This window comes from Oncorhynchus tshawytscha, linkage group LG02, assembly GCF_018296145.1.
Source record: "Oncorhynchus tshawytscha isolate Ot180627B linkage group LG02, Otsh_v2.0, whole genome shotgun sequence".
Lineage (NCBI taxonomy): Eukaryota > Metazoa > Chordata > Actinopteri > Salmoniformes > Salmonidae > Oncorhynchus > Oncorhynchus tshawytscha.
This window is the reverse complement of record NC_056430.1, coordinates 39,920,031-39,943,642: the sequence shown is the minus strand read 5'-3', so window position 1 is coordinate 39,943,642 and position 23,612 is coordinate 39,920,031. Positions and strand designations below refer to the sequence as shown.

Sequence of the window (23,612 nt, the reverse complement as noted above, 5' to 3'; positions counted from 1 at the left end):
TTTAGCACAAGGTCTACCTGTGTAATGATCATGCTGTTTAATCAGCTTCTTGATATGCCACACCCGTCAGGTGGATGGATTATATTGGCAAAGGAGAAATGCTCACTAACAGAGATGTAAACAAATTTGTGCACAAAATTTAAGATAAATATTTTTGGGTTGCATATTGAATATTTCTGTGATCTATTATTTCAACTCATGAAACATGGAACCAACACTTTACATGGTGCGTTTATATTTTGGTTAGTATTTTTTACAATGGTGGGGGAGTGCCAATTTGGAGTAATTTTTACAATTTGTATTTAAAATGTAACCTTTATTTAACGAGGCAAGTCAGAAAAACCCGGACGACGCTGGGCCAATTGTGTGCCGCCCTATGGGACTCCCAATCACAGCCGGTTGTGAGATGCAGTGCCCAAAAGCCACAGTGGTGACGCGCGGCTCCCGCAGCGTGTCGACGCCAGCCTCGAGGATGACTCGGAGGGCGAGGTGCGGGTCGATCCGGATGGAGGCTGTGGAAGTCACTCAGCAGAAATTAGTCCAAGATGTCCCCCACCGGCACCCAGCACCTCTCCTCCGGACCGTACCTCTCCCAATCCACGAGGTACTGCAGGCCCCTCACCCGACGCCTAGATTCCAGGATGGAACGTACCGTGTACGCCGGGGCCTCCTCGATGTCCAGGACGGGAGGAAGGACCTCCCGCACCTCAACGTCCTGCACTGGACCAGCTACCACCAGCCTGAGGAGAGACACATGAAACGAAGGGTTAATATGATAGTAAGGGGGAGCTGTAACCTATAACACACCTCGTTTATTCCCCTCGGGACTTTAAATGGCCCCACAAACCGCGGGCTCAGCTTCCGGCAGGGCAGGCAGAGGGGCAGGTTTCTGGTCGAGAGCCAGGCCCGGTCCCCCGGTGCAAACACGGGGGCCTCACTGCAGTGGCAGTCCGCTCTCTCCTTCTGCCGCCCACCAGCCTGTTGCAGGGATTCCTCCAACGCAGTGGCCTCGGTCTGACTGATGCCACGGTACCAGGACCGGCTGATGGCCCAACACTCACTGAAACGGCGACAGGTTCATGGAGGAGTGGCGGAGTGAATTTTGGGCCATCTCGGCCCATGGGACGAACCTCGCCCACTCTCCCGGCCGGTCCTGGCAATACGACCACAGAAACCTACCCACATCCCGGTTAACTCTCTCCACCTGCCCATTACTCTCGGGGTGAAATCCCGAGGTCAGGCTGATCGAGACCCCCAGAAGCTCCATGAACGCCCTCCAAACCCGGGACGGGAACTGGGGACCCCGATCAGAAACTATGTCCTCAGGCACCCAGTAGTGCCGGAAGACATGTGCAAACAGGGCCTCCGCAGTCTGTAGGGCCGTAGGGAGATCGGGCAAAGGGAGGAGACAGCAGGACTTAGAAAACCGATCCACCACAAGATCGGTGAGGAAGTCCACCGACAGCTGTGACCAAGGCCGCTGTGGAATGGGGAGGGGCTGTAACTTCCCTCTAGGCAGGTGTCTAGGAGCCTTACACTCGGCGCACACTGAACAGGAGGAGGCATAAAACCCTCAAGTCCTTGGCCAAGGTGGGCCACCAATACTTCCCCCTAAGACCCCGCACCGTCCTATCAATCCCCGGATGACCAGAGGAGGGTAGTGTGTGGGCCCACCTGATCAATCTGTCGCGAACACCAAGCGGGACGTACCTCCGACCAGCTGGACACTGTGGTGGAGTAGGTACTAACCGTGACTCCCGCTCAATGTCCACGTCCACCTCCCATGCCACGAGACAAGAGGCCGGAAGTATGGGGGTGGACTCGATGGACCACTCCTCGGTATCATAGAGACAGGACAGTGCGTCGGCCTTAGCGTTACGGGAACCTGGTCTATATGAGATGGTGAAACGAAATCTTGTGAAAAACATCACCCACCTTGCCTGGCGAGGATTCAGTCTCCTCGCCGCCCGGATGTACTCCAGATTACGGTGGTCAGTCCAGATGAGAAAAGAGTGTTGCGCCCCCTCAAGCCAATGTCTCCACACCTTCAGAGCCTTTACCACAGCCAGCAACTCCCGGTCCCCCACATCATAGTTTCGCTCCGCCTGACTGAGCTTCCTCGAAAAGAAAGCACAGGGTCGAAGCTTCAGTGGCGTGTCCGAGCGCTGTGATAGCACGGCTCCAACACCTGCCTCGGAACCGTCCACCTCCACTCTGAATGCCAAAGAGGGAGCATCGGTAAACAAAGCCTTCAGACAACCAAAAGCTCTGCTCGCCTCCGCCGACCACCACAAACGCACCGGCTCCCCCTTCAGCAGTGAGGTAACGGGAGCAGACACCTGCCCAAAACCCCGGATAAACGTCTGGTAGTAATGGGCAAACCCTAAAAACCGCTGCACCTCCTTTACCGTACCGCAATGCGGTCACACTCCATCACCACCCCAGATGTGGAAATGTGATACCACAGGAAAGAGACGGCTTGTTTGGAGAACACACATTTCTCAGCCTTGACATACAGGTCATGCTCCAACAGTTGCCCAAGTACCCTGTGCACCAGAGACACATGTGCGGCGTGTGGCGGAATAGATCAGAATTTCATCAATATAAACTACCACACCGTGCCCGTGCAGGTCCCGGAGAATATCCTCTACAAAGGATTGGAAGACGGCTGGAGCATTTTTCACCCCATATGGCATGACGAGGTACTCATAAGGTCTGCGTCCGTGCAAATTATTTATTAAAAATAACTAGAGGAGGCGGATGACGTGGAGGGCCGAATGTACCCCTGTCCCAGAGATTCGGTGACATATGTCTCCATAGCCACCGTCTCCTCCTGTGACAGGGGATACACATGACTCCTGGGAAGTGCAGCGTTTACCTGGAGGTTTATCGCACAATCCACTCAACGATGAGGTGGTAATTGGGTCACCCTCTTTTTACAGAAACCCAATGCTGGATGATTCTCTTCTCATCAATCCGTCATCAATAACACAATGAAAATTTCTAATTATTTATTAAATTGGTAAAAATGTAAGGCCATGTGGCAAACAATAATGCAGGCTCTGGGGATGAGGGTGTGAGCATGTGGGTCTGGGCAGATGAGATGTAATAGTTGTTTCTGTGCGTCTGTAAGTTCAATTGTTGTTCGTATGTGTGTGTTATGTTTGTATCTGGTGTGGGGGCAATTTAAAAAAAAATTAAGACAAAAAATGAATGACAACACCTTGTCTTGAATGCAACCATCTAATCCAGCCTACAAAAAGGGGATACACAAATTGTAAAATATGATGTCCATCTAGTCTGAAGGAGGAAATTATTGTCCCCCAAAAAACCTTCCAGTTAAAGGAAACCAGACGGCATGATTTTCTTTACAGAAAGAGAGGAGAATACTAGTCTTTCGAACACCAGCCACTGTGTAGTCAACTGTGTCGCGCGTCAGCCAAGTAAGGAGGGCGGGACTAGACGCCCTTGATCCAATGAACGAGCACTGTGAGAACATGATGCGATGACGTAATGAAGCGAACAGAGAACGCGCAAAATTCGAAAGTGGACCGGAAGTAAAATCAACCGGAGGTCCGCAGACAGCAGGAGGATCCTAATGTTTTCTCTTTTTTTTAAAGTATATTGTCCGTTGGCTAAATTTTAGATAGGCTACATTACGTTTTTATTATATGTACGTACTAGGTTGGAAAGTTCATTCGTATTCTATCTCTGTTAGTTTGCTTGCAATGAATGTGTTGAATTATCCAGGGCAAGATAGCTAGTTGACTAGCTGTTATTGCTGCTCATAGCTAACGTACCAGCTGGTTTGGTGATTCTAAAACTGATCCTGCTGTGTCAATCTCTGTTGGATTAGGAAAGAGTCAAGGCGTCGGTATGTTTAAATTCAAATATCAAGGGAGTGTGAAAGATCTGGCGTCTCTCGATCCAATGACCAGTCGCTGCTCCCGCCTCAACCACCTACTGCAGGTGAATATTACTGTCTGGTGTAGCTACTTGATGTACTGCCTTTATATATGGGCTAGTAAGAGAGAATAATCAAAACAACAGTAGAAATACATACTCCTAATCATTTGGTTATAAACTTGCTAGTGACTAATATAACTAATTAGCTCAACAGTTCAATGCAGATAAAGGTTCAGCAAGGTCTGAGATGGTCGCTGGCAAGCCTCGTTTAATTGATAAGAATGATTAATGTATGCCCCTGTTGCTTTAACACTCCAGGGAAAGACATCCAACCATGGCCTACAGGGTGGGGTGAATGTGACGAGGGAGGAGCTGTTGGACGCTCTGCTCCTTCTCTACCAGGAGTGCTCTTCCCCAGACCTGATGAAGATAGAATATGTTGCCAACTTTGTCAACAAGTGTAAGCATTTGATTTGCATCTATCATTTACTACTGAAGTGTTTTAGTAGTAAAGGATATCATCTTATTATACTCCTATGTTTAATAGGGATGGGTATTTTACATGTTTTGACTGTTGGAGTACTGGCATGTAAAACAAATATGTGTACATTTGTCTATAGGCCTATGCCAACAGTGTGCAACAATGCCTAATTTTTCATAACCATTACAGATAACATGGCCCATTTATATATTCAGTCAAGAAAAAAGCAAGTGCCATTTTAATATTAATTTATTGAAACGTAATATCAACTGGTTATATCATATTGTGGAACACAATCTTCAGAACCTCAGCAGTGGCGCTTGCTTGTCGAAGCCTATTGCTGTGTAATAGCATAGCCTTGCTTTGTTAATTTAGCAGACAATAGACTCTTATTTCCTTTAGCCCTTATCACATTCAATTTTATAGAAGAAGAAAAATATTGTGTAATATAACAGAATAAAATAGAACCTCATATTTTTCCCAAGTGAAACAATTTAGACAGAACAGTTAGACCGTGCGAAGGGATGCGCATCTCACGTCTGGAACAGTTATTCTCAAAGAGTGATCATTTGAAACAGGGCTCAATTTGGCAAGTTGAAATACTTTTTTTCAGGGTTACAAACCAAGATCTGTTTTTTCGAAATACAGGCATTCAATTTAGTTTGTCCTGCCTGTTGTTTGGAATTTTCTAAATTGGATTAACAATTCCACATTGAACTCTGCATGGTGGTGAATTATGGCCATGACATCAGTTTGGTGAGTTGGCCTATGCTTAATGATTGTGATGAAAATGTAGTTTTTGTTTTAATCAAACAAATGTTTTTGCGTATTTTCAGTTTCGAACTTGTCTATGTTTAGGGTAGGCTAAGCTAACCAATTCTTAATGGCACTAGCAGTTCGCAAAGGAGCCTAAGCGGATAATAGATAGGAAGCAATTAGTCCAAAACTGCAGCTCGTGGTTGGAACACATATTTTCCTACTTCATTCAACAAGTCCATTTTGAATTTGTGAACTGTCATCATTTGGCAAGGAATGTAGCTTGTGTATCCCATTAGTTAGATAATGTTTTTATAGGCATTGATTTCTGGAGGCCTAATGGGAGCTTCTATGCTCACTCAGCACATGTGTGTGTAAGGAGCGGTCAGAACGCAGTTGAGTGAATGAGACACTGAGAGGAAAGGGAATTTAGGGAGAAGAACTTGCGATGCTTGGTTTCTTTTTTGTTGTGCCCCCGCAAATGTACATGTACAAATGGAACACTAGAGTCAAAGCAAGTTTATGTTGTCTTCTAGGTGAAATTACACTTGCCTGTTTGGGCAACCACAAAGCGCATTGCACAAAATAGTTTGACAGTATTTGTTGAAAAAAATTATCTCTGGTTAAAATTGAGCTTTGACGTCTGTTCGAATACTCAATTACTAATGTTTAACTGTGTATGTGTGTGTGACTCTCAGACTCTGAGGTGGTGTCAGAGTTACATGAGTTGCAGCCTGGGTTGCGGGACTTTGAGAAGCGCGGGGTGGTTGGACGCGGCCGCTTTGCTGAAGTACAGGTGGTCCGAGAGAGATCCACAGGAGATGTGTGTGCCTTGAAGGTCATGGAGAAGGCAGGCCTGCGCTCCAAAGAAAATGTAAGCTACACAATTTTTCATTCTGCTCCAAAAATAGTTATTCGTTGTGGGGGCGGGTCCTCACTTCCATGTAAATCATAGAATTTTCACTTAGTCATGCGTCAATGTCGAAGAGAGACTTTGAAAGTCAACTTAAATGGAAGTAAGTATTCACCTTTGACTGAGGAGTCAATCTGTGAAAACTGTACCATGTTCCGTTGTTTGTGGTTCCCTGAAATGTAGTTGACAGGCAGGTGCATTCCCTTCCTCTGTAACTCACGTTCTGTTCCTCCCTCAGGTGTTCTATGAGGAGGAGAGGAAGATACTGGCACTGAGCTGCAGCCCCTGGATCCCACAGCTCCTTTATGCCTTCCAGGACCAAGACAATGTCTACCTGGTAACAGTATTGAAATACATAGGTTATGGCCTATGAATTATTTGTTGTGTGATTGACACCACAATGCAATATCAATATTCAACACAATTTGTCAAAATCTATAGATATTACTAGCGAGAATGCCCCTAAGACAACGCAGAAAATGTTGGCCATGGCCACTCGTCTGTCTCACTCGAAAACATTCCATCGACCTTGCTTTCACAGAAATGTCTCGTTAAAAACGAGGCAATTTGGCTGAGAACAAATCAAATTCCAGATTGGTTATGGGTCAGTACAGCGGTGGGCAATCTATGGCCCTAGGGCCGAACGTGGCCTGTTTTGTACTTCAATATGACCTGGGAACCTATATTTACATCCGTAGTTAAATGAATTGATCATGGCATTGCGCTCTGTCAATCCAAATGGAACCCGGGTTGCTTTTCAATTTTCTTACATAGTCTTATACCTCTCCACTGCTATCCATCAGATGTCCAATAGATGGCGTCATGTACCATATTTTGTATTGGGCTGATAAACAGTACTATAGATTTTCAAAACATGTTATCGATGCAAAGTGTTTGCGGGGTATGGATGCTGCCATGTCTTCCTTTTCATAACAACAACAAGAATATAAACCGAATGCATGCATAAATAGCATCTATAGACCTTAGTAGGCCGATAGTAAATAAGAATTTGTTCTTAACTGACTTGCGTAATAAATAATCAAATTGGTTTTGTTCAAACCGTTCATTGGTTTAATTTTCGTTCCTTTGCAGCCTTCTTTGAGCCGCTATTACAATTTTGTGGCTTGTAATTCAATTTCGAAATCCCAAATGTGTCCCTTCAGCCAAAAAGTTGGCATTTTAGATGTTTTTTCCCACTTTACCTAATCAGTACAATTGTGTTTCCCTCACTGTACTCCGTTTGCTGCTGGAATGCTCTGTCCACATCTTCCTGTGAATTTAGTGGGATTAGAATATCCAAAACAAATGCCAAGTGAGCAATGCATTGCTGCTCGGAAAGCAAACTGAGTGGCTTAAATTAGAAATGAGTTATTTCCATGTCTGCTTCAGCTCAGTCAGCCCCCACTCCCAGCTCTGATCTCTGCCCACACTTCCATACTGAGCCCAGAGAAAATACAAAGAATCCATCTCTACCCAAGTGTTAGACTGCTCCAAAGTGTCTCTCAGTACCCTGTTGCTAGGTAACCTCTTTAGAATGCTGCTGTTCATTCAGACTCCCCGACCATTCATGAGCTGCTGTATGCTCCTCGTTGCTGAACTTTTAACACCCCTACTGATAGCTGCTGCCTTTATTGCTTCCTGTTTATATTTAGAATGCATGGAACAACGGCAGCACTGGTAGAATTAATTAGAAACTGTTGCTTTGTTATTTTCTACTCCCTATGTATAGCCATGTTATTTTTACTTATTATTTATAGTTGTTATTCACAGTGTATTTATTCCTCACTATTTATATTTTTTATAAAAATGTTATCTAATCTTTAACTCTGTATTGTTGGAAATGGACCCGTAAGTAAGCATTTCACTTTTAGTCTACAGCTGTTGTCTACAAAGCATGTGACAAGTATTTCAATTTGATTTCCAGACACATTTTGACGCTCTTGGTGGTTTAATATGGGACCAATGACCATAGAAACTGTGTTGTCTGCAATGTGGCGTGGTGATACTTGTCTTTTTTCGCAGGGTTTCAAATAAACACAAAATACAATGAAGCTGTTTGGCCAGGCTGTTGCAAGACAGTTTCCTGTTTGTCTGAAAACATGATTGTCACGTTACTATGCACATGGCCGTGTTTGTGTTTAATTTCCGTGTGTGTGTGTTGATAGGCGATGGATTACCTCCCGGGTGGGGACCTGATGGCCCTGATGAACAGATATGAGGAGCAATTTGATGAGGCCATGGCCCAGTTTTACCTGGCCGAACTAGTGGAGGCCATCCACGCTGTGCATCAGATGGGTTTTGTCCATAGGTGACTTCCAAATTCCACACTTTTAATACACTCAAATGGGCTGCACACCTCTGTACCGCTAATGTGAATCCCCAGAATAACAACGTGACTACTAGTGTCAATGTTCATATAGGGTTAATACACCACAGGTATAAGAGAGAAATCCTTCTCGCTCTTTGTAAGATCTCTCACCTGCGTTTAGGTCAAATTGTTTTGTCTGGTCTCGCTCCTCCTTGTCCTTCTGTTCCCATTCCCTTTCTCCTGCATTCTCTCACATCCTCCTCGCATCTTTGCTGTTGCAGAGATGTCAAACCAGAGAATGTGCTCATTGACCGCACTGGGCACATCAAGCTGGCAGACTTTGGTTCAGCTGCCAAGCTCACTGCTAATAAAAAGGTAAAAGCTCACACATCAGAATGAATATACTGAAGAGGATTTCTTATTTTTCCTATTGAATGTGTGAGAAGGTTGTGCCGCAAAAACAAACCAAAAAGCTCATGTACCTGCCAAGTTCCTGGCTCCATTGAAACAACATGTGAAACCTGTGCAAGGGATGGATTACTACTCAAACATTGGGTTATAACATAATGCAATAGCAGGTACAACTTCCACATAATAACATTAATTTAGAGGTTATTCATGAGGTGAGAGTAACTGAGATTGCTGTTTTGCAGGTGTTTACCCCCAGGGCACCTGTCGGGACGCAGGACTACCTGTCCCCTGAGGTGTTGGGGGCTATGAACGGGGGTCCCAGTGTAGCTACGGCCTGGAGTGTGACTGGTGGTCACTAGGGATCATCGCCTACGAGATGATCTACATGAAGTCTCCGTTCACCGATGGCACCGCCACCAAGACCGCCCACAATATCATGAACTTCCAGGTGGGGTCCCATTATTATATCTAATACGTACTGTCTGATACATCTTGCACTGGTCTGGAAGTCTGTAAAAAGGTATGGAATGATAAAGAACTGGTATCCTGGAAAAGTAGGTAATTTTTATTTTGAATCTGTAAAATGGATGGCTATAAAAATGCTTTGAAAAAAGTGATAGAGCTGGGGGGGGGGTTACCTGACAAATGATGTATGAGGCTGTCCGCTATCTCTTCAGGCAGTCTAAAGGGAAAATGGGCGTAGCAATTTTACACCAACTACAGTAGTCATATCAAAACATTTAGTAATTCTTGACAACCTTAGCTGCCACAGAGTTATCTGAATTCTATGTTTAAGACCGTTGTGACTGCATTCTGTCCCTATCGTTTTCCTCCCAGCGTTTTTTGAGGTTCCCCCAGGATCCAAAGGCCAGTAAGCACTTTGTAGACCTGGTTCAGAGTCTACTCTGTGGAGCGCAGGAGCGGCTAGGCTTTGAGGAGCTCCGTTGTCACCCCTTCTTCTCCACTGTGGACTGGAACAAGCTGAGACAAGGTGAGCTCTGGCCCCCTCCTAACTGACCAGGGTCGTATTCATTAGCCACCAAATGGAAAACAAGTGAACTTGTCCAATAAGAAACACTTATTTTTATTTTCAGTTTGCGAAACGTTTTCAAACTTATCCGTTGAGTGCCCTGATGAGTACGACCCTGGTTATAAGCTGATCATGGTCCTCTCACCTCAGCCTTGTTTATGAATGTGTGTCTTACATCTGTTAAGTGTTGCAAGGTAGAGAAGAACCATTTGAAGAAAAACAAGGGTTTGATTTGGTTTAAAGGGATAGTTCACTCAAACTTAAAGCGTGCATGGTTTACCACTTAGCTTGGTTGTTGATTCACTAAGACAGTTTTTGGATATCTTTCTTATTGATCGATGGAATGCACACTTGAAATACAGCACTCAAGCGCTTTCCATGCTTCACTATACTACTAAAGGAAACAAATATTGTACACAGTACACTACGTACAGCGTAATGTGTACACACACACACACACACACACACAGCTGCTGATCTCTCCTCAACATCCCCCCTCTGGACTAAGCTGGCCTCCTGCCAGACCGTAGCGAATCTCATTATCTCACAACTACTGATGCCACTACTACTGTGTGTGTGTGTCTGTGTGTGTGATCCCCAGGAGAGCAGGGAAAAGGCTGGACATAAAGCCTGACACTAGGATGAGGGAATATATTAATGAGATAAACGCTTGCGTGTTACAGCTCAGAATCACTCAGCATTGACACGTGGTGAGAATGTCATGAGAAGAATGCCAGAGCCTTTGATTGACCAGATATGTGAAATTGCCTCATTGATTCTCACAATATCATATTGTTGTCAGGGTAAATAGATGAACGTCTGGAATTAGAATTACTGTGGACTATTCTATTTCTGGAAGAGGATTTACTGGAATATCTTTCCTTTCATGGAAGAGCTGTGATTTGTGGACCCTGATTGAAAGAAAATTGTTGCTGAATTCAGTAAGAAATGGATTCCCGTGTCCAAGTACTTGATCATAGAGCTCCTTTGTTTCATTGACATTAAAACACAGCATCAGGATGTTTTGGCGCAGCAGTCTAAGGCACTGCATCTCAGTGCTAGAGGCGTCACTACAGACACCCTGGTTCGAAACCCAGTCTGTATCACAACCGGCCCGCAATTGGAAGTCCCATAGGGCTGCGCGCAATTGGCCCAGCGTCGTTCGGGTTTGGCTGGTGTAGGTCGTCATTGTAAATAAGAATTTGTTCATATGTGTGTGAATATGTGTGCCTAGTTAAATAAAGGTACAATAAAAAAAAAAAAGTGACCTGGGTGGCGATTCACCCACCTAGCTTAATGGGCTATTTGTCAAATATGCTGATCAAAGGAACCTTTGTGAATCCAAATACTGCCTCTGCTTTAAAATACTATTGAAGACTACCATACGATGGTGTGATTGGTGTGCGTCTTAAATGCGTGTGTGTGTTGTGCAAATGTATGAGGCTGGGCTTGTTAATGGTTGAGTGAGTGCAGATAGAGCGCTAGACTATAGGGCTGTGCTTTGGCGGCTATGGCTCCAGCTGATTAGACCGAGCTGCTGCAGTGAGAGAGAGGGAGACGCTACAACGTATGTATGGGAGGGGGAGGGAGGGGGGAGAGCAATTTATGAGTGTGTGTGTGAGAGAAGGAGTGTGTGTGTGAGAGTGCGCGAATTGCTGCGCTACAGCCACATCGCATGTTTCTTCTCCTCACTTCCCCCGTTTTTTGTATCTGTTGACTCTTTCCCGGCGTATCTCTCTCGCTCATTCACTCTCTCTCCCTCGTTCGTTCTTTTCTCCCTCCTCCCGCAGCCCTCCCTCCCTTCGTGCCGACGCTCCGCGCCGAAGATGATACCTCCAATTTTGAGGAGCCTCCGGAGAAGCCTCGGCCCCGGCGAGCGGATGCCCAGCGAGACCCCCTGCGGCCGGGCTTCCAGGGCCAGGACCTGCCCTTTCTAGGCTGGTTCTTCAGCAGGGCGTTGACAGCGCTGGCCAAGTCTGAGTAAGTACTGTACCTTGACCTGCGTCTGTCAGCCGAACCCCTCTGCTTGATAGGCGTCATTCACAGGTGGTGGCAGGTCTGATCTGCCTTGAGTAACGCCACGGCAACGCTCTCCAGGTACCATCCAACCATGTCTTTCTATATGCTGCCTGAGTCTATAGGCTGTTTTTTTTCCTGCAGTGGCAGTGCTTGGCTGGTGGCTCTATTATGGGCTTGGTGGCTATGTGCTGTGTCAGACAGAATGAGGGGAACTCCTCTCTCTCCTTTCTCGTTGGAGACAAGCCCCTCTTTCATGCGTTCATCCAGTCATAAACACAGACTGGATTCTGACTGTTTTCACCATTTAAAAACAGAGCTCTCTGATTGAGAAAGGTTGGGATAAAGAATGAGACGAGAGGTTTGTTGTCTACCTCTGACTGCTGTGGAGATCAGACACACCAGAGCTGAATGGTAGGAGAACGTAGCTTGCTGATGTTATTGGACTATCAGAGCTGGTTGGTATTCCGGTGAGTGTGTCGATGGCGTGCGCTGCTGTGAGGTGGAGGAGACCCTCCCCTCTCTCCCCTCCTCAGTTGTGTGCATGTTATGGTGCTCTGCCTTTGTTATTGCCGCGCAGTGTATAATGGCTTTGCCAAATTAACAGCGGTGTGGTTTGGTTGGTAATTGACTCAACTAGTCAATGGCTTGCTGATTCCCTAATAATGTTGCCCCTGGTTGATTTCTAGCACTGACTGTTCCCTGTGGCAGGTTAATTGCAGAATCTGTGGGTGATGATGCAGAAAAGGAACAGAAATAAGAAAAGGAGCACAAAAAATATGAAACAAAAGGCAGATTGGATTAGTCAGAGAAAGGAAGGATGCAGATTGGTGGAGAGAATGTATTTCTATGGAAACGAGGATGTTTTTTTGACCCATCTCTGTATGTCTCTCTTTTTCTCTCTTTCTCGCGCTTTCGTTCTCTCTCTCCTCCCTATTTTTACATTCATATATTTAATTTTCTCTCCCATGATGCTGCATCTCCCTAAGACATGGTGATCTGTTTTTGGTTACATTTTTTGCACTGCTTTTAATGGTACCAAACAAGCAGCGCAAACAAGACACAGAAGCTGATTGTGTTAACATATGAGGGCTTGTTGTATATTAAACTGCTCATTAAGCCCAATTAGGGGAAAATGCAGAGCAATCCAGGTAAATGGTCATTTGTTTAGCATAGTGGAAGCAGATGGGTGCTCCTGTAGCTGACAAGTGCTAACATGTAACCACACAGAGCCTGCCCAGCCATCCATCCTGGCTATCTATGAAAATGCAGCCAGCGCTGGCTGTTGATCTATGATCTCTGCACAGTGTGATGGAGGCAGTGATGCCCATCCTGTGTGTTTTGCTGTTCGCCAGCCACCGTCTCTCCCAGGGGCATTGTGATGATGAGGGAAGTATGTTGCTCAGTACGCATTCAAGGAAAACTGGTGCTGATTTTTGTGGATGCGTGTTATGTCATGTACCTGTGTTTTTGGCATTTCAATGTATCTGTCCGTTTCAATCTGTACTCATGTAATGGTGGTCCTGAGCGCTCTAGGAAATGTGCTGTTGTGTTTACATTGCAATTTTTCTCATGGTTTGTTTGTCGGACCATATGTCGTTATGTAAACATGATTCTGTGATTGCTAGACATTGACTTGTTGCGGATAAAAGGCTGTGCGTAATGACGTAGTGGACATGAAAATAACTTTTGCGGCAAAATTCCTATGTACCGACTACAAGTTAAATCCGATGGAAACCCATTTTCAATTCAGATGGTTTTGTCATGCAGGAAGTGTTCAGACCCCTTGACTTTTCACAAAACAATTACGTTATAGCCTTATTTTAAAATGGATTACATAGTTTTTCCCCTCATCAATCTACACACCATACCCCATAATGACAAAGCAAAAAACATATTTTTGAAATTTTTGCAAATTTATTTAATTTTTTAAGAAGTTATAAAAATGAAATATGACATTTACATAAGTATTCAGACTTTTTACTCAGTACTTTGTTGAAGCACCTTTGGCAGTGATTACATCCTTGAGAGTTCTTGGGTATGATGCTACAAGCTTGACATCTATATTTGGGGAGTTTCTCCCATTTTTCTCTGCAGATCCTCTTAAGCTCTGTCAGTTTGGATGGGCAGGGTCGCTGCACAGCTATTTTCAGGTCTCTCCAGAGATGTTCGATCGGGTTCAAGTCTGGGCTCTGGCTGGGCCACTTAAGGACATTCAAAGACTTGTCCCAAAGCCACTCCTGCGTTGTCCTGGCTGTATGCTTAGGGTTGTTGTCCTGTTGGAAGGTGAACCTTCGCCCCAGTCTGTGGTCCTGAGTGCTCTGGAGCCGGTTTTCATCAAGGATCTCTCTGTACTTTGCTTTGTTCATCTAGTCTCCCCGTTCCTTCCGTTGAAGAACATCCCCACAGCACAATACTGTCACCATCATGCTTCACCGTAGGGATGGTGCCAGGTTTCCTCCAGACGTGACGCTTGGCATTCAAGCCAAAGAGTTCAATCTTGGTTTCATCAGAACAGAGAATCTTGTTTCATATGGTCTGAGTCTCCTCCAAGCGGTCTGTCATGTGCCTTTTACTGAGGAATGGCTTTAGTCTGGCCGGTCTACAATAAAGGTCTGATTGGTGGAGTGCTGCAAAGATGGTTGTCCTTCTGGAAGGTTCTCCCATCTCGACAGAGGAACTCTGGAGCCCTGTCAGAGTGACCATCGGGTCGACTCCCTGACCAAGGCTCTTTTCCCCCCATTGCTCAGTTTTGCCGGGCGGCCAGCTCTAGGAACAGTTCTGGTGGCTCCAAACTTCTTCCATTTAAGAATGATGGAGGCCACTGTGTTCTTTGGGACCTTTGTTTTGGTACCCATATCTGTGCCTGTACGCACTTCTATCTCAGGACGATACGGACAATTCCTTCTACTTGGTCTTGGCACATGTGCTATAGCCAACAGCTTGCAGATACAGTGCAGGTAGCCTATAGCCTACATGATGATATTTTTATGAACAAAAAGGGTTGACAAACTGCAGCCAAGGATCTGTCATCAGAATAAGACCCTCAATTTTTATTGGAAAGGAGAATCAAGATCATCACCTTGCACTTTCACCACTCTGTGAAAAGTGTAGCCTCATAAACTGCATGGACCACACAACACACAGTGCTTTCAGAAAGTATTCACACAACTTTTTCCACATTTTGTTCTTACAAAGTGGGATTGACATTTTTATTCTGTACAGGCTTCCTTCGTTTCACTTAGGTTTAGGTTAGTATTGTGGAGTAACTACAATGTTGTTGATCCATCCTCAGTTTTCTTGTATCACAGACATTAACTGTTTTAAAGTCACCATTGGCCTCATGGTAAAATCCATGAGCGATGTCCTTCCTCTCCGGCAACTAAGTTAAGGGCGCCTGTATTTGTAGTGACTGGGTGATTTGATACACCATCCAAAGTGTATTTAATAACTTGACCAATAGGTGCCTTTCTTTGAGACATTGGAAAACCTCCTTTGTCTTTGTGGTGTAATCTCTGTTTGAAATACACTGCTCAACTGAGAGACCTTACAGATAATTGTGTGTGGGGAGGGGTACAGAGGTGAGGTATTCATTCAAAAATCATGTTAAACACTGTTATTGCACAGAGTCCATGCAAATTGTTAATTTTAAAAAACTCCTGAATTTATTTAGGCTTGCCATAACAAAGGGGTTGAATACTTTTTGACCGAAGACATTTTAGCTTTTCCTCATTTTTAAAATTACAATAAATAAAAAAACAATTCCACTTTGACATTATGGGGTATTGTGTGTAGGCCAGTGACACAAAGTCTCAAGTAATGTTTAATTCAGGCTGGAACACAGCAAATTGTGGAGAAGGTCACACAGTACCAGTCAAAGTTTTTAGAACACCTCTCATTTAAGGATTTTTCTTTATTTTTATTATTTTCTACATTGTATAATAATAGTTAAAACGTCAACACTATGAAATCACACATATGGAATCATGAGGTAACCAAAAAAGTGTTAAACAAATCAAAATATATTTTATATTTGAGTTTCTTCAAATATTCACCTTTTGCCTTGATGACAGCTTAGCACACTCTTGGCATTCTCTCAACCAGCTTCATGAGGTAGTCACCAGGAATGCATTTCAATTAACACATGTGCCTTCTTAGAAGTTAATTTGTGGAATTTCTTTCCTTCTTCATCCGTTTGAGCCAATCAGTTGTGTTGTGATAAGGTAGGAGGGTATACAGAAGATGGCCCTATTTGGTAAAAGACCAAGTCCAGATTATGGCAAGAACAGCTCAAATAAGCAAAGATAAACAACAGTCCATCATTACTTTAAGACATGAAGGTCAGTCAATACGGACATTTTCAAGAACTTTGAAAGTTTCTTCAAGTGCAGTTGCAAAAACCATCAAGTACTATGATTAAATTGGCTCTCATGAGGACCGCCACAGGAATGGAAGACCCAGAGTTACCTCTGCTGCAGAGGATAAGTTTGTTAGAGTTACCAGCCTCAGAAATTGCCGCCCAAATAAATGCTTCACAGAGTTCAAGTAACATACACATCTTAACCTCATCTGTTCAGAGGAGACTGTGTGAATCAGGCCTTGTTCGAATTGCTGCAAAGAAACCACTACTAAAGGACACCATTATGCTTTATCTTGGCCAGGTCGCAGTTGCAAATGAGAACTTGTTCTCAACTAGCCTACCTGGTTAAATAAAGGTGAAATAAAAAATAAAATAAAAAAAGAAGAGGAGACTTGCTTGGGCCAAGAAACACGAGCATTGGACATTAGACCGGTGGAAATTTGTCCTTTGGTCTCGAGTCCAAATGTGAGTTTTTTTTTTTTTTTGTTCTAACCACCGTGTCATTTGTGAGGCGCGGTGTGGGTGAACGGATGATCTCCTTATGTGTTTTTCCCACCATAAAGCATGGAGGAAGGGTTATGGTGTGGGGGTGCTTTTCTGGTAACACTGTCTATGATTTATTTAGAATTAAAAAGGCGCACTTAACCAGCATGGCTACCACAGCATTCTGCAGCAATACGCCATCCCATCTGGTTTCGGCTTAGTGGGACTATCATTTGTTTTTCAACAGGACAATGACCCAACACAACTCCAGGCTGTGTACGGGCTAGTCAAGGACCATATCACCTCCACCCTACCTGACACCCTAGACCCACTCCAATTTGCTTACCGCCCAAATAGGTCCACAGACGATGCAATCTCAACCACACTGCACACTGCCCTAACCCACCTGGACAAGAGGAATACCTATGTGAGAATGCTGTTCATCGACTACAGCTCGGCATTTAACACCATAGTACCCTCCAAGCTCGTCATCAAGCTCGGGACCCTGGGTCTCGACCCCGCCCTGTGCAACTGGGTACTGGACTTCCTGACGGGCCGTCCCCAGGTGGTGAGGGTATGCAACAACATATCCACCCCGCTGATCCTCAACACTGGAGCCCCACAAGGGTGCGTTCTGAGCCCTCTCCTGTACTCCCTGTTCACCCACGACTGCGTGGCCACGCACGCCTCCAACTCAATCATCAAGTTTGCGGACGACACAACAGTGGTAGGCTTGATTACCAACAACGACGAGACGGCCTACAGGGAGGAGGTGAGGGCCCTCGGAGTGTGGTGTCAGGAAAATAACCTCACACTCAACGTCAACAAAACTAAGGAGATGATTGTGGACTTCAGGAAACAGCAGAGGGAACACCTCTGCTCCGCCCACAACCGTAAGGCTCTCCAGAGGGTAGTGAGGTCTGCACAACGCATCACCGGGGGCAAACTACCTGCCCTCCAGGACACCTACACCACCCGATGTTACAGGAAGGCCATAAAGATCATCAAGGCGAGGTCAGTACAGGTGCATCAAAGCTGGGACCGAGAGACTGAAAAACAGCTTCTATCTCAAGGCCATCAGACTGTTAAACAGCCACCACTAACATTGAGTGGCTGCTGCCAACACACTGACTCAACTCCAGCCACTTTAATAATGGGAATTGATGGGAAATGATGTAAAATATATCACAAGCCACTTTAAACAATGCTACCTAATATAATGTTTACATACCCTACATTATTCATCTCATATGTATACGTATATACTGTACTCTATATCATCTACTGCATCTTTATGTAATACATGTATCACTAGCCACTTTAACTATGCCACTTTGTTTACATACTCATCTCATATGTATATACTGTACTCGATACCATGTACTGTATCTTGCCTATGCCGCTCTGTACCATCACTCATTCATATATCTTTATGTACATACTCTTTATCCCCTTACACTTGTGTGTATAAGACAGTAGTTTTGGAATTGTTAGTTAGGTTACTTGTTGGTTATTACTGCATTGTCGGAACTAGAAGCACAAGCATTTCGCTACACTCGCATTAACATCTGCTAACCATGTGTATGTGACAAATAAGATTTGATTTGATTTGGGGCTATTTTTTACCAAGGAGAGTGATGGTGTGCTGCATCAGATGATCTGGCCTCCACAATCCCCCGACCTCCTCCAAATTGAGATGGTTTGGGATGAGTCGGACCGCGGAGTGAAGACTGTTGAAAAAGCATTCCAGTTGAAGCTGGCTGAGAGAATGCCAAGAGTGTGCAATGCAGTCATCAAGGCAAAGGGTGGCTATTTGAAGAAACTCAAATATAAAATATTTTGGTTACTGCATGATTCCATATGTGTTCATAGTTTTGGGGTCTTCACTATTTCTACAATATAGTAAAAATAAAGAAAAACCCGTGAATGAGTAGGTGTTCTAAAACTTTTGACCGGTAGTGTAGTTCTTAACTTTTCTACATTTGGCAAGTTTAACAACAAATTTGTGCTTTCCATCAGGCCCGTCGTGGCATTTTGTTACCTGACATGTACTTTACTTGCATAAAACGGTTGGATGGAAACCTGTTTACTCACAGCTTTTATATAGTAATCAGGGAAATACATTCTGTAACAGGAAATACAAATGGTTGAAACATAATCCTTTTTGATGAAAGCTATAAAAACACGTTTTCCATCAGAGCTGGCCAGAAAAGTGACATGTGAACAATGGATCAATATCCCTGTGCATTTCATGAGATTTATACATAGCACTTCATTTCTCTGATATAGCCTACTGTATCTGTAGTGGTGAAGGTAAGACACTGGGAGCAAGATTAGCCTTCAATTTTAAAATAGAGCTTGAAGAGGTAGGCCTAAACATCATGTGTTTAGTCATTTGCCAACAAAAACATAGGGTTCATTGTTTTGGGGGTTATGATAATAACGTCACTTGTTTTTCTTAAGGTGAATTGTTCCATCCTACAAATTCAAGCGGTTGATTTATTGTAACTTCCCTTTAATATCTTAATTAATATCTTGATTACTACGTTAATCATCCCTCATCTTATTGCCACAAACTAAGCCTCTAAGCATGAGGATTGACTTCAAAGTCATTGTCTGCCAAATCCAATTGAACTTTTCAGTTTGACTCAACGTAGTCAAGATAGACAGTCATTGTACCAAATTATTTTGAGAAGAGAAATAGGCCTAGTTGCTTTGAATTAAATGGCATTAAAAAATGTGTTATTATTGAGCTTGAATTGCAGTCATGTAATAGCCTAGTCAATGGCCTATAGTCTGGATTGAAGAAACTATTGAATGCCAGTTAGAATCTGACATATTTGTCAAACTCGTGGAGCACAACCCTTTGCATTCAATTCAAAATGAGATGTGAATGTTTTGTCAGAATGGTGCAATGAATGTGTTCTCCCATATGCCTTGTCCCAGGTCAGTGGCTTCAGGCCTCAACTCTCCTGCCAAAACCAACTCCATGGAGAAAAAGCTTCATATTAAAAGCAAAGAACTTCAAGAAACTCAAGACAAATGTCACAAGGTACTGTGCTGCTTAATTTTTATTTTATTTTTTTCCTGGAAATGGGCCACATGTAGATGATTCTGAATGGTGGTCTATATCTAAAGTCTCCAGGCACTATTTAACCTGAATGTAAACAAATCTTGACACTCCAACAGTATTCACCTTCTCCGATGAGTTGTTTTTACACACTGATTTTTAAATGATGATCTTATTGAAATATCTCATTGGAATCTGAGAGAATTAGGAGGTTGTCGTGGAGTTTCAAGGTCCATACGTCAGCGTAGCATATGCATGGCATACTCTCTAGATGGATATTGATTTGAGTGCTATAATAACCAATATAGTAAAAAATCTGCTTTTTAACCCAATTCATTACTGTTAATTAATTATGTATTGATTAACAGATGGGGCAGGAGATCTCTTGTGGCATTTACCATGACATGGGGCAAACGTTGAACTCCTTTTGAGTGACTATCTCATCTCATTTGACAAAATGTGTACAACTCTGAGAAATAAACATTTCTATATACAGTGGGGAGAACAAGTATTTGATACACTGACGATTTTGCAGCTTTTCCTACTTACAAAGCATGTAGAGGTCTATAATTTTTATCATAGGTACACTTCAACTGTGAGACGGAATCTAAAACAAAAATCTAGAAAATCACATTGTATGATTTTTAAGTAATTCATTTGCATTTTTATTGCATGACATAAATATTTGATGAAGCAGAACCTAATATTTGGTACAGAAACCTTTGTTTGCAATTACAGAGATCATACATTTCCTGTAGTTCTTGACCAGGTTTGCACACACTGCAGCAGGGATTTTGGCCCACTCCTCCATTCAGACCTTCTCCAGATCCTTCAGGTTTCGGGGCTGTCGCTGGGCAATACGGACTTTCAGCTCCCTCCAAAGATTTTCTAATGGGTTCATGTCTGGAGACTGGCTAGGCCACTCCAGGACCTTGAGATGCTTCTTACGGAGCCACTCCTTAGTTGCCCTGGCTGTGGGTTTCGGGTCGTTGTCATGCTGGAAGACCCAGCCACGACCCATCTTCAATGCTCTTACTGAGGGAAGGAGGTTGTTGGCCAAGATCTCGCAATACATGGCCCCATCCATCCTCCCCTCAATACGGTGCAGTCGTCCTGTCCCCTTTGTAGAAAAGCATCCTCAAAGAATGATGTTTCCACCTCCATGCTTCACGGTTGGGATGGCGTTCTTGGGTTTGTACTCATCCTTCTTCTTCCTCCAAACACAGCGAGTGGACTTTAGACCAAAAAGCTCTATTTTTGTCTCATCAGACCACATGACCTTCTCCCATTCCTCCTCTGGATCATCCAGATGGTCATTGGCAAACTTCAGACGGGCCTGGACATGCGCTGGCTTGAGCAGGGGGACCTTGCGTGCGCTGCAGGATTTGAATCCATGACGGCGTAGTGTGTTACTAATGGTTTTCTTTGAGACTGTGGTCCCAGCTCTCTTCAGGTCATTGACCAGGTCCTGCCGTGTAGTTCTGGGCTGATCCCTCACCTTCTTCATGATCATTGATGCCCCACGAGGTGAGATCTTGCATGGAGCCCCAGACCGAGGGTGATTGACTGTCATCTTGAACTTCTTCCATTTTCTAATAATTGCGCCAACAGTTGTTGCCTTCTCACCAAGCTGCTTGCCTATTGTCCTGTAGCCCATCCCAGCCTTGTGTAGGTCTACAATTTTATCCCTGATGTCCTTACACAGCTGTCTGGTCTTGGCCATTGTGGAGAGGTTGGAGTCTGTTTGATTGAGTGTGTGGACAGGTGTCTTCTATACAGGTAACGAGTTGAAACAGGTGCAGTTAATACAGGTAATGAGTGGAGAACAGGAGGGCTTCTTAAAGAAAAACTAACAGGTCTGTGAGAGCCAGAAATCTTACTGGTTGGTAGGTGATCAAATACTTATGTCATGCAATAAAATGCAAATTAATTACTTAAAAATCATACAATGTGATTTTCTGGATTTTTCTTTTAGATTCCGTCTCTCACAGTTGAAGTGTACCTATGATAAAAATTACAGACCTCTACATGTTTTGTAAGTAGGAAAACCTGCAAAATCGGCAGTGTATCAAATATTTGTTCTACCCACTGTACAACTCTGAAAAATAAACCTTTGAGTCACGGTATAATAGCTAGCTTCGGTGTCCCTTGTGGCTTCCTTCCTAGATGGAGCAGGAGATCTCTAGGTTTCAGCGCAAGATGACTGACCTGGAGTCAGTTCTGCACCAAAAGGATGTGGAGCTCAAAGCCTCTGAGAACCAGAGGACCATCCTGGAGCAGGACCTGGCCACCTACATCACTGAGTGCAGTGTGAGTACCTAATGCTATGTGTCCATCCAAACTATCCTTACGGTTACAGCCGTTTTGCTAGAAAAGTAATCTGTTAACTCTGTGTTCAAATATCTAGTTGCATATCAACACAGTTGAGTGCATATTGGACAGTGGAGTGTCTCTTACTTTCTTTTTCTTCATTACAACCTTGTTAATGCGTCCCATATAGTTTAAAATATGCATGACTGATGATAATGCGGTGTCGTCATGCATTTCTCCATTTGATTAGAGTAGACCTACCGCATTATAGGGTGATGTATTTGAATGCGTTGTGATTTATTTACTGTGTGTGCATGTGTTATTTGTGCGTGTGTTTCCACAGAGCTTAAAGCGCAGCCTGGAGGCAGCCCGTGTGGAGGTGTCTCAGGAGGATGACAAGGCTCTGCAGCTGCTACATGACATCAGAGAGCAAAGCAGCAAGCTGCAGGAGATCAAGGAACAGGTAGAATCACACTTCAACTTTGTCTTCACTTCATCAACCCCTTCCTTACCAGTGAACCGCATGCTTACTAAGTTTTCACCCAGAGGGCCGTACGTATCAAGCATGCGAGAGCAGGGCTCTACAGTGCAACCATTTTACTTGCAAATGTGCCGAAATACTTTGCTGTGCGGAATGGAATTGTATTTTAGAAGCTATGTCTAATATTGCAAATATTTTTAATTGTGCGCCTACATCTTTCAACGTAGCTGCACACGTGTTCCTTGTAAAAACAAGTCAGCATAGAGCACTGCAGAGTATGAGTTGGATCAGGTCATGATGTGAAAGGCCAATACTGATCTTTGATACATACAGCACCAAACCTACTAACTAACCCTCTGCCTTTCTGAGTTGTATGCGTCACACAACTGAAGTTGTGTCCCATACTCAAGACATGTCCTCTAGAGGTTCTAGTAAGGGAAATGCCATTTTGTAGACTATCCCAAAATCTAGAACACAGACAATTTACTCCTATGTCTATGATCAGGACTCTTGCATTTCAGGGAAGTTAGGAACCAATATACCCAGGCAGTTAGGAAAGCAAAGGCTAGCTTTTTCAAACAGAAATTTGCTTCCTGTAGCACAAACTCAAAACATTCTGGGACACTGTAAAGTCCATGGAGAATAAGAGCACCTCCTCCCAGCTGCCTACTGCACTGAGGCTAGGAAACACTGTCACCACCGATAAATCCACGATAATTGAGAATAAGCATTTTTCTACGGCTGGCCATGCTTTCCGCCTGGCTACCCCTACCCCGGTCAACAGCCCTGCACCCCCCATAGCAACTTGCCCAAGCCTCCCCATTTCTCCTTTACCCAAATTCAGATGGCTGATGTTCTGAAAGATCTGCAAAATCTGGACCCCTGCAAATCAGCTGGGCTAGACAATCTGGACCCTCTCTTTCTAAAATTATCCGCCGCAATTGTTGCAACCCCTATTACTAGCCTGTTCAACCTCTCTTTCGTATCGTCTGAGATCCCCAAAGATTGGAAAACTGTTTTCAAAGGGGGAGACACTCTAGACCCAAACTGTTACAGACTTATGTTTGCCCTACCCTGCCTTTCCAAG

At 44.0% G+C, this 23,612-nt stretch overlaps 1 protein-coding gene across 1 annotated transcript in view; it reads left to right on the top strand.

Annotated features, from left to right (window-relative positions):
* The first annotated feature begins 3,540 nt into the window (after positions 1 to 3,540).
* cita (citron rho-interacting serine/threonine kinase a) overlaps positions 3,541 to 23,612 on the top strand; it is a 54,019-nt gene continuing 33,947 nt past the window's right edge. Inside the window, 13 exon segments of the mRNA XM_024374610.2 lie at positions 3,541 to 3,969; positions 4,225 to 4,366; positions 5,842 to 6,017; positions 6,295 to 6,393; positions 8,222 to 8,364; positions 8,646 to 8,739; positions 9,018 to 9,087; positions 9,090 to 9,223; positions 9,613 to 9,766; positions 11,596 to 11,785; positions 19,611 to 19,716; positions 21,901 to 22,044; positions 22,388 to 22,507. Of these exon segments, the coding sequence (XP_024230378.2) occupies positions 3,877 to 3,969; positions 4,225 to 4,366; positions 5,842 to 6,017; positions 6,295 to 6,393; positions 8,222 to 8,364; positions 8,646 to 8,739; positions 9,018 to 9,087; positions 9,090 to 9,223; positions 9,613 to 9,766; positions 11,596 to 11,785; positions 19,611 to 19,716; positions 21,901 to 22,044; positions 22,388 to 22,507 (1,665 nt within the window). The 5' untranslated portion in view covers positions 3,541 to 3,876.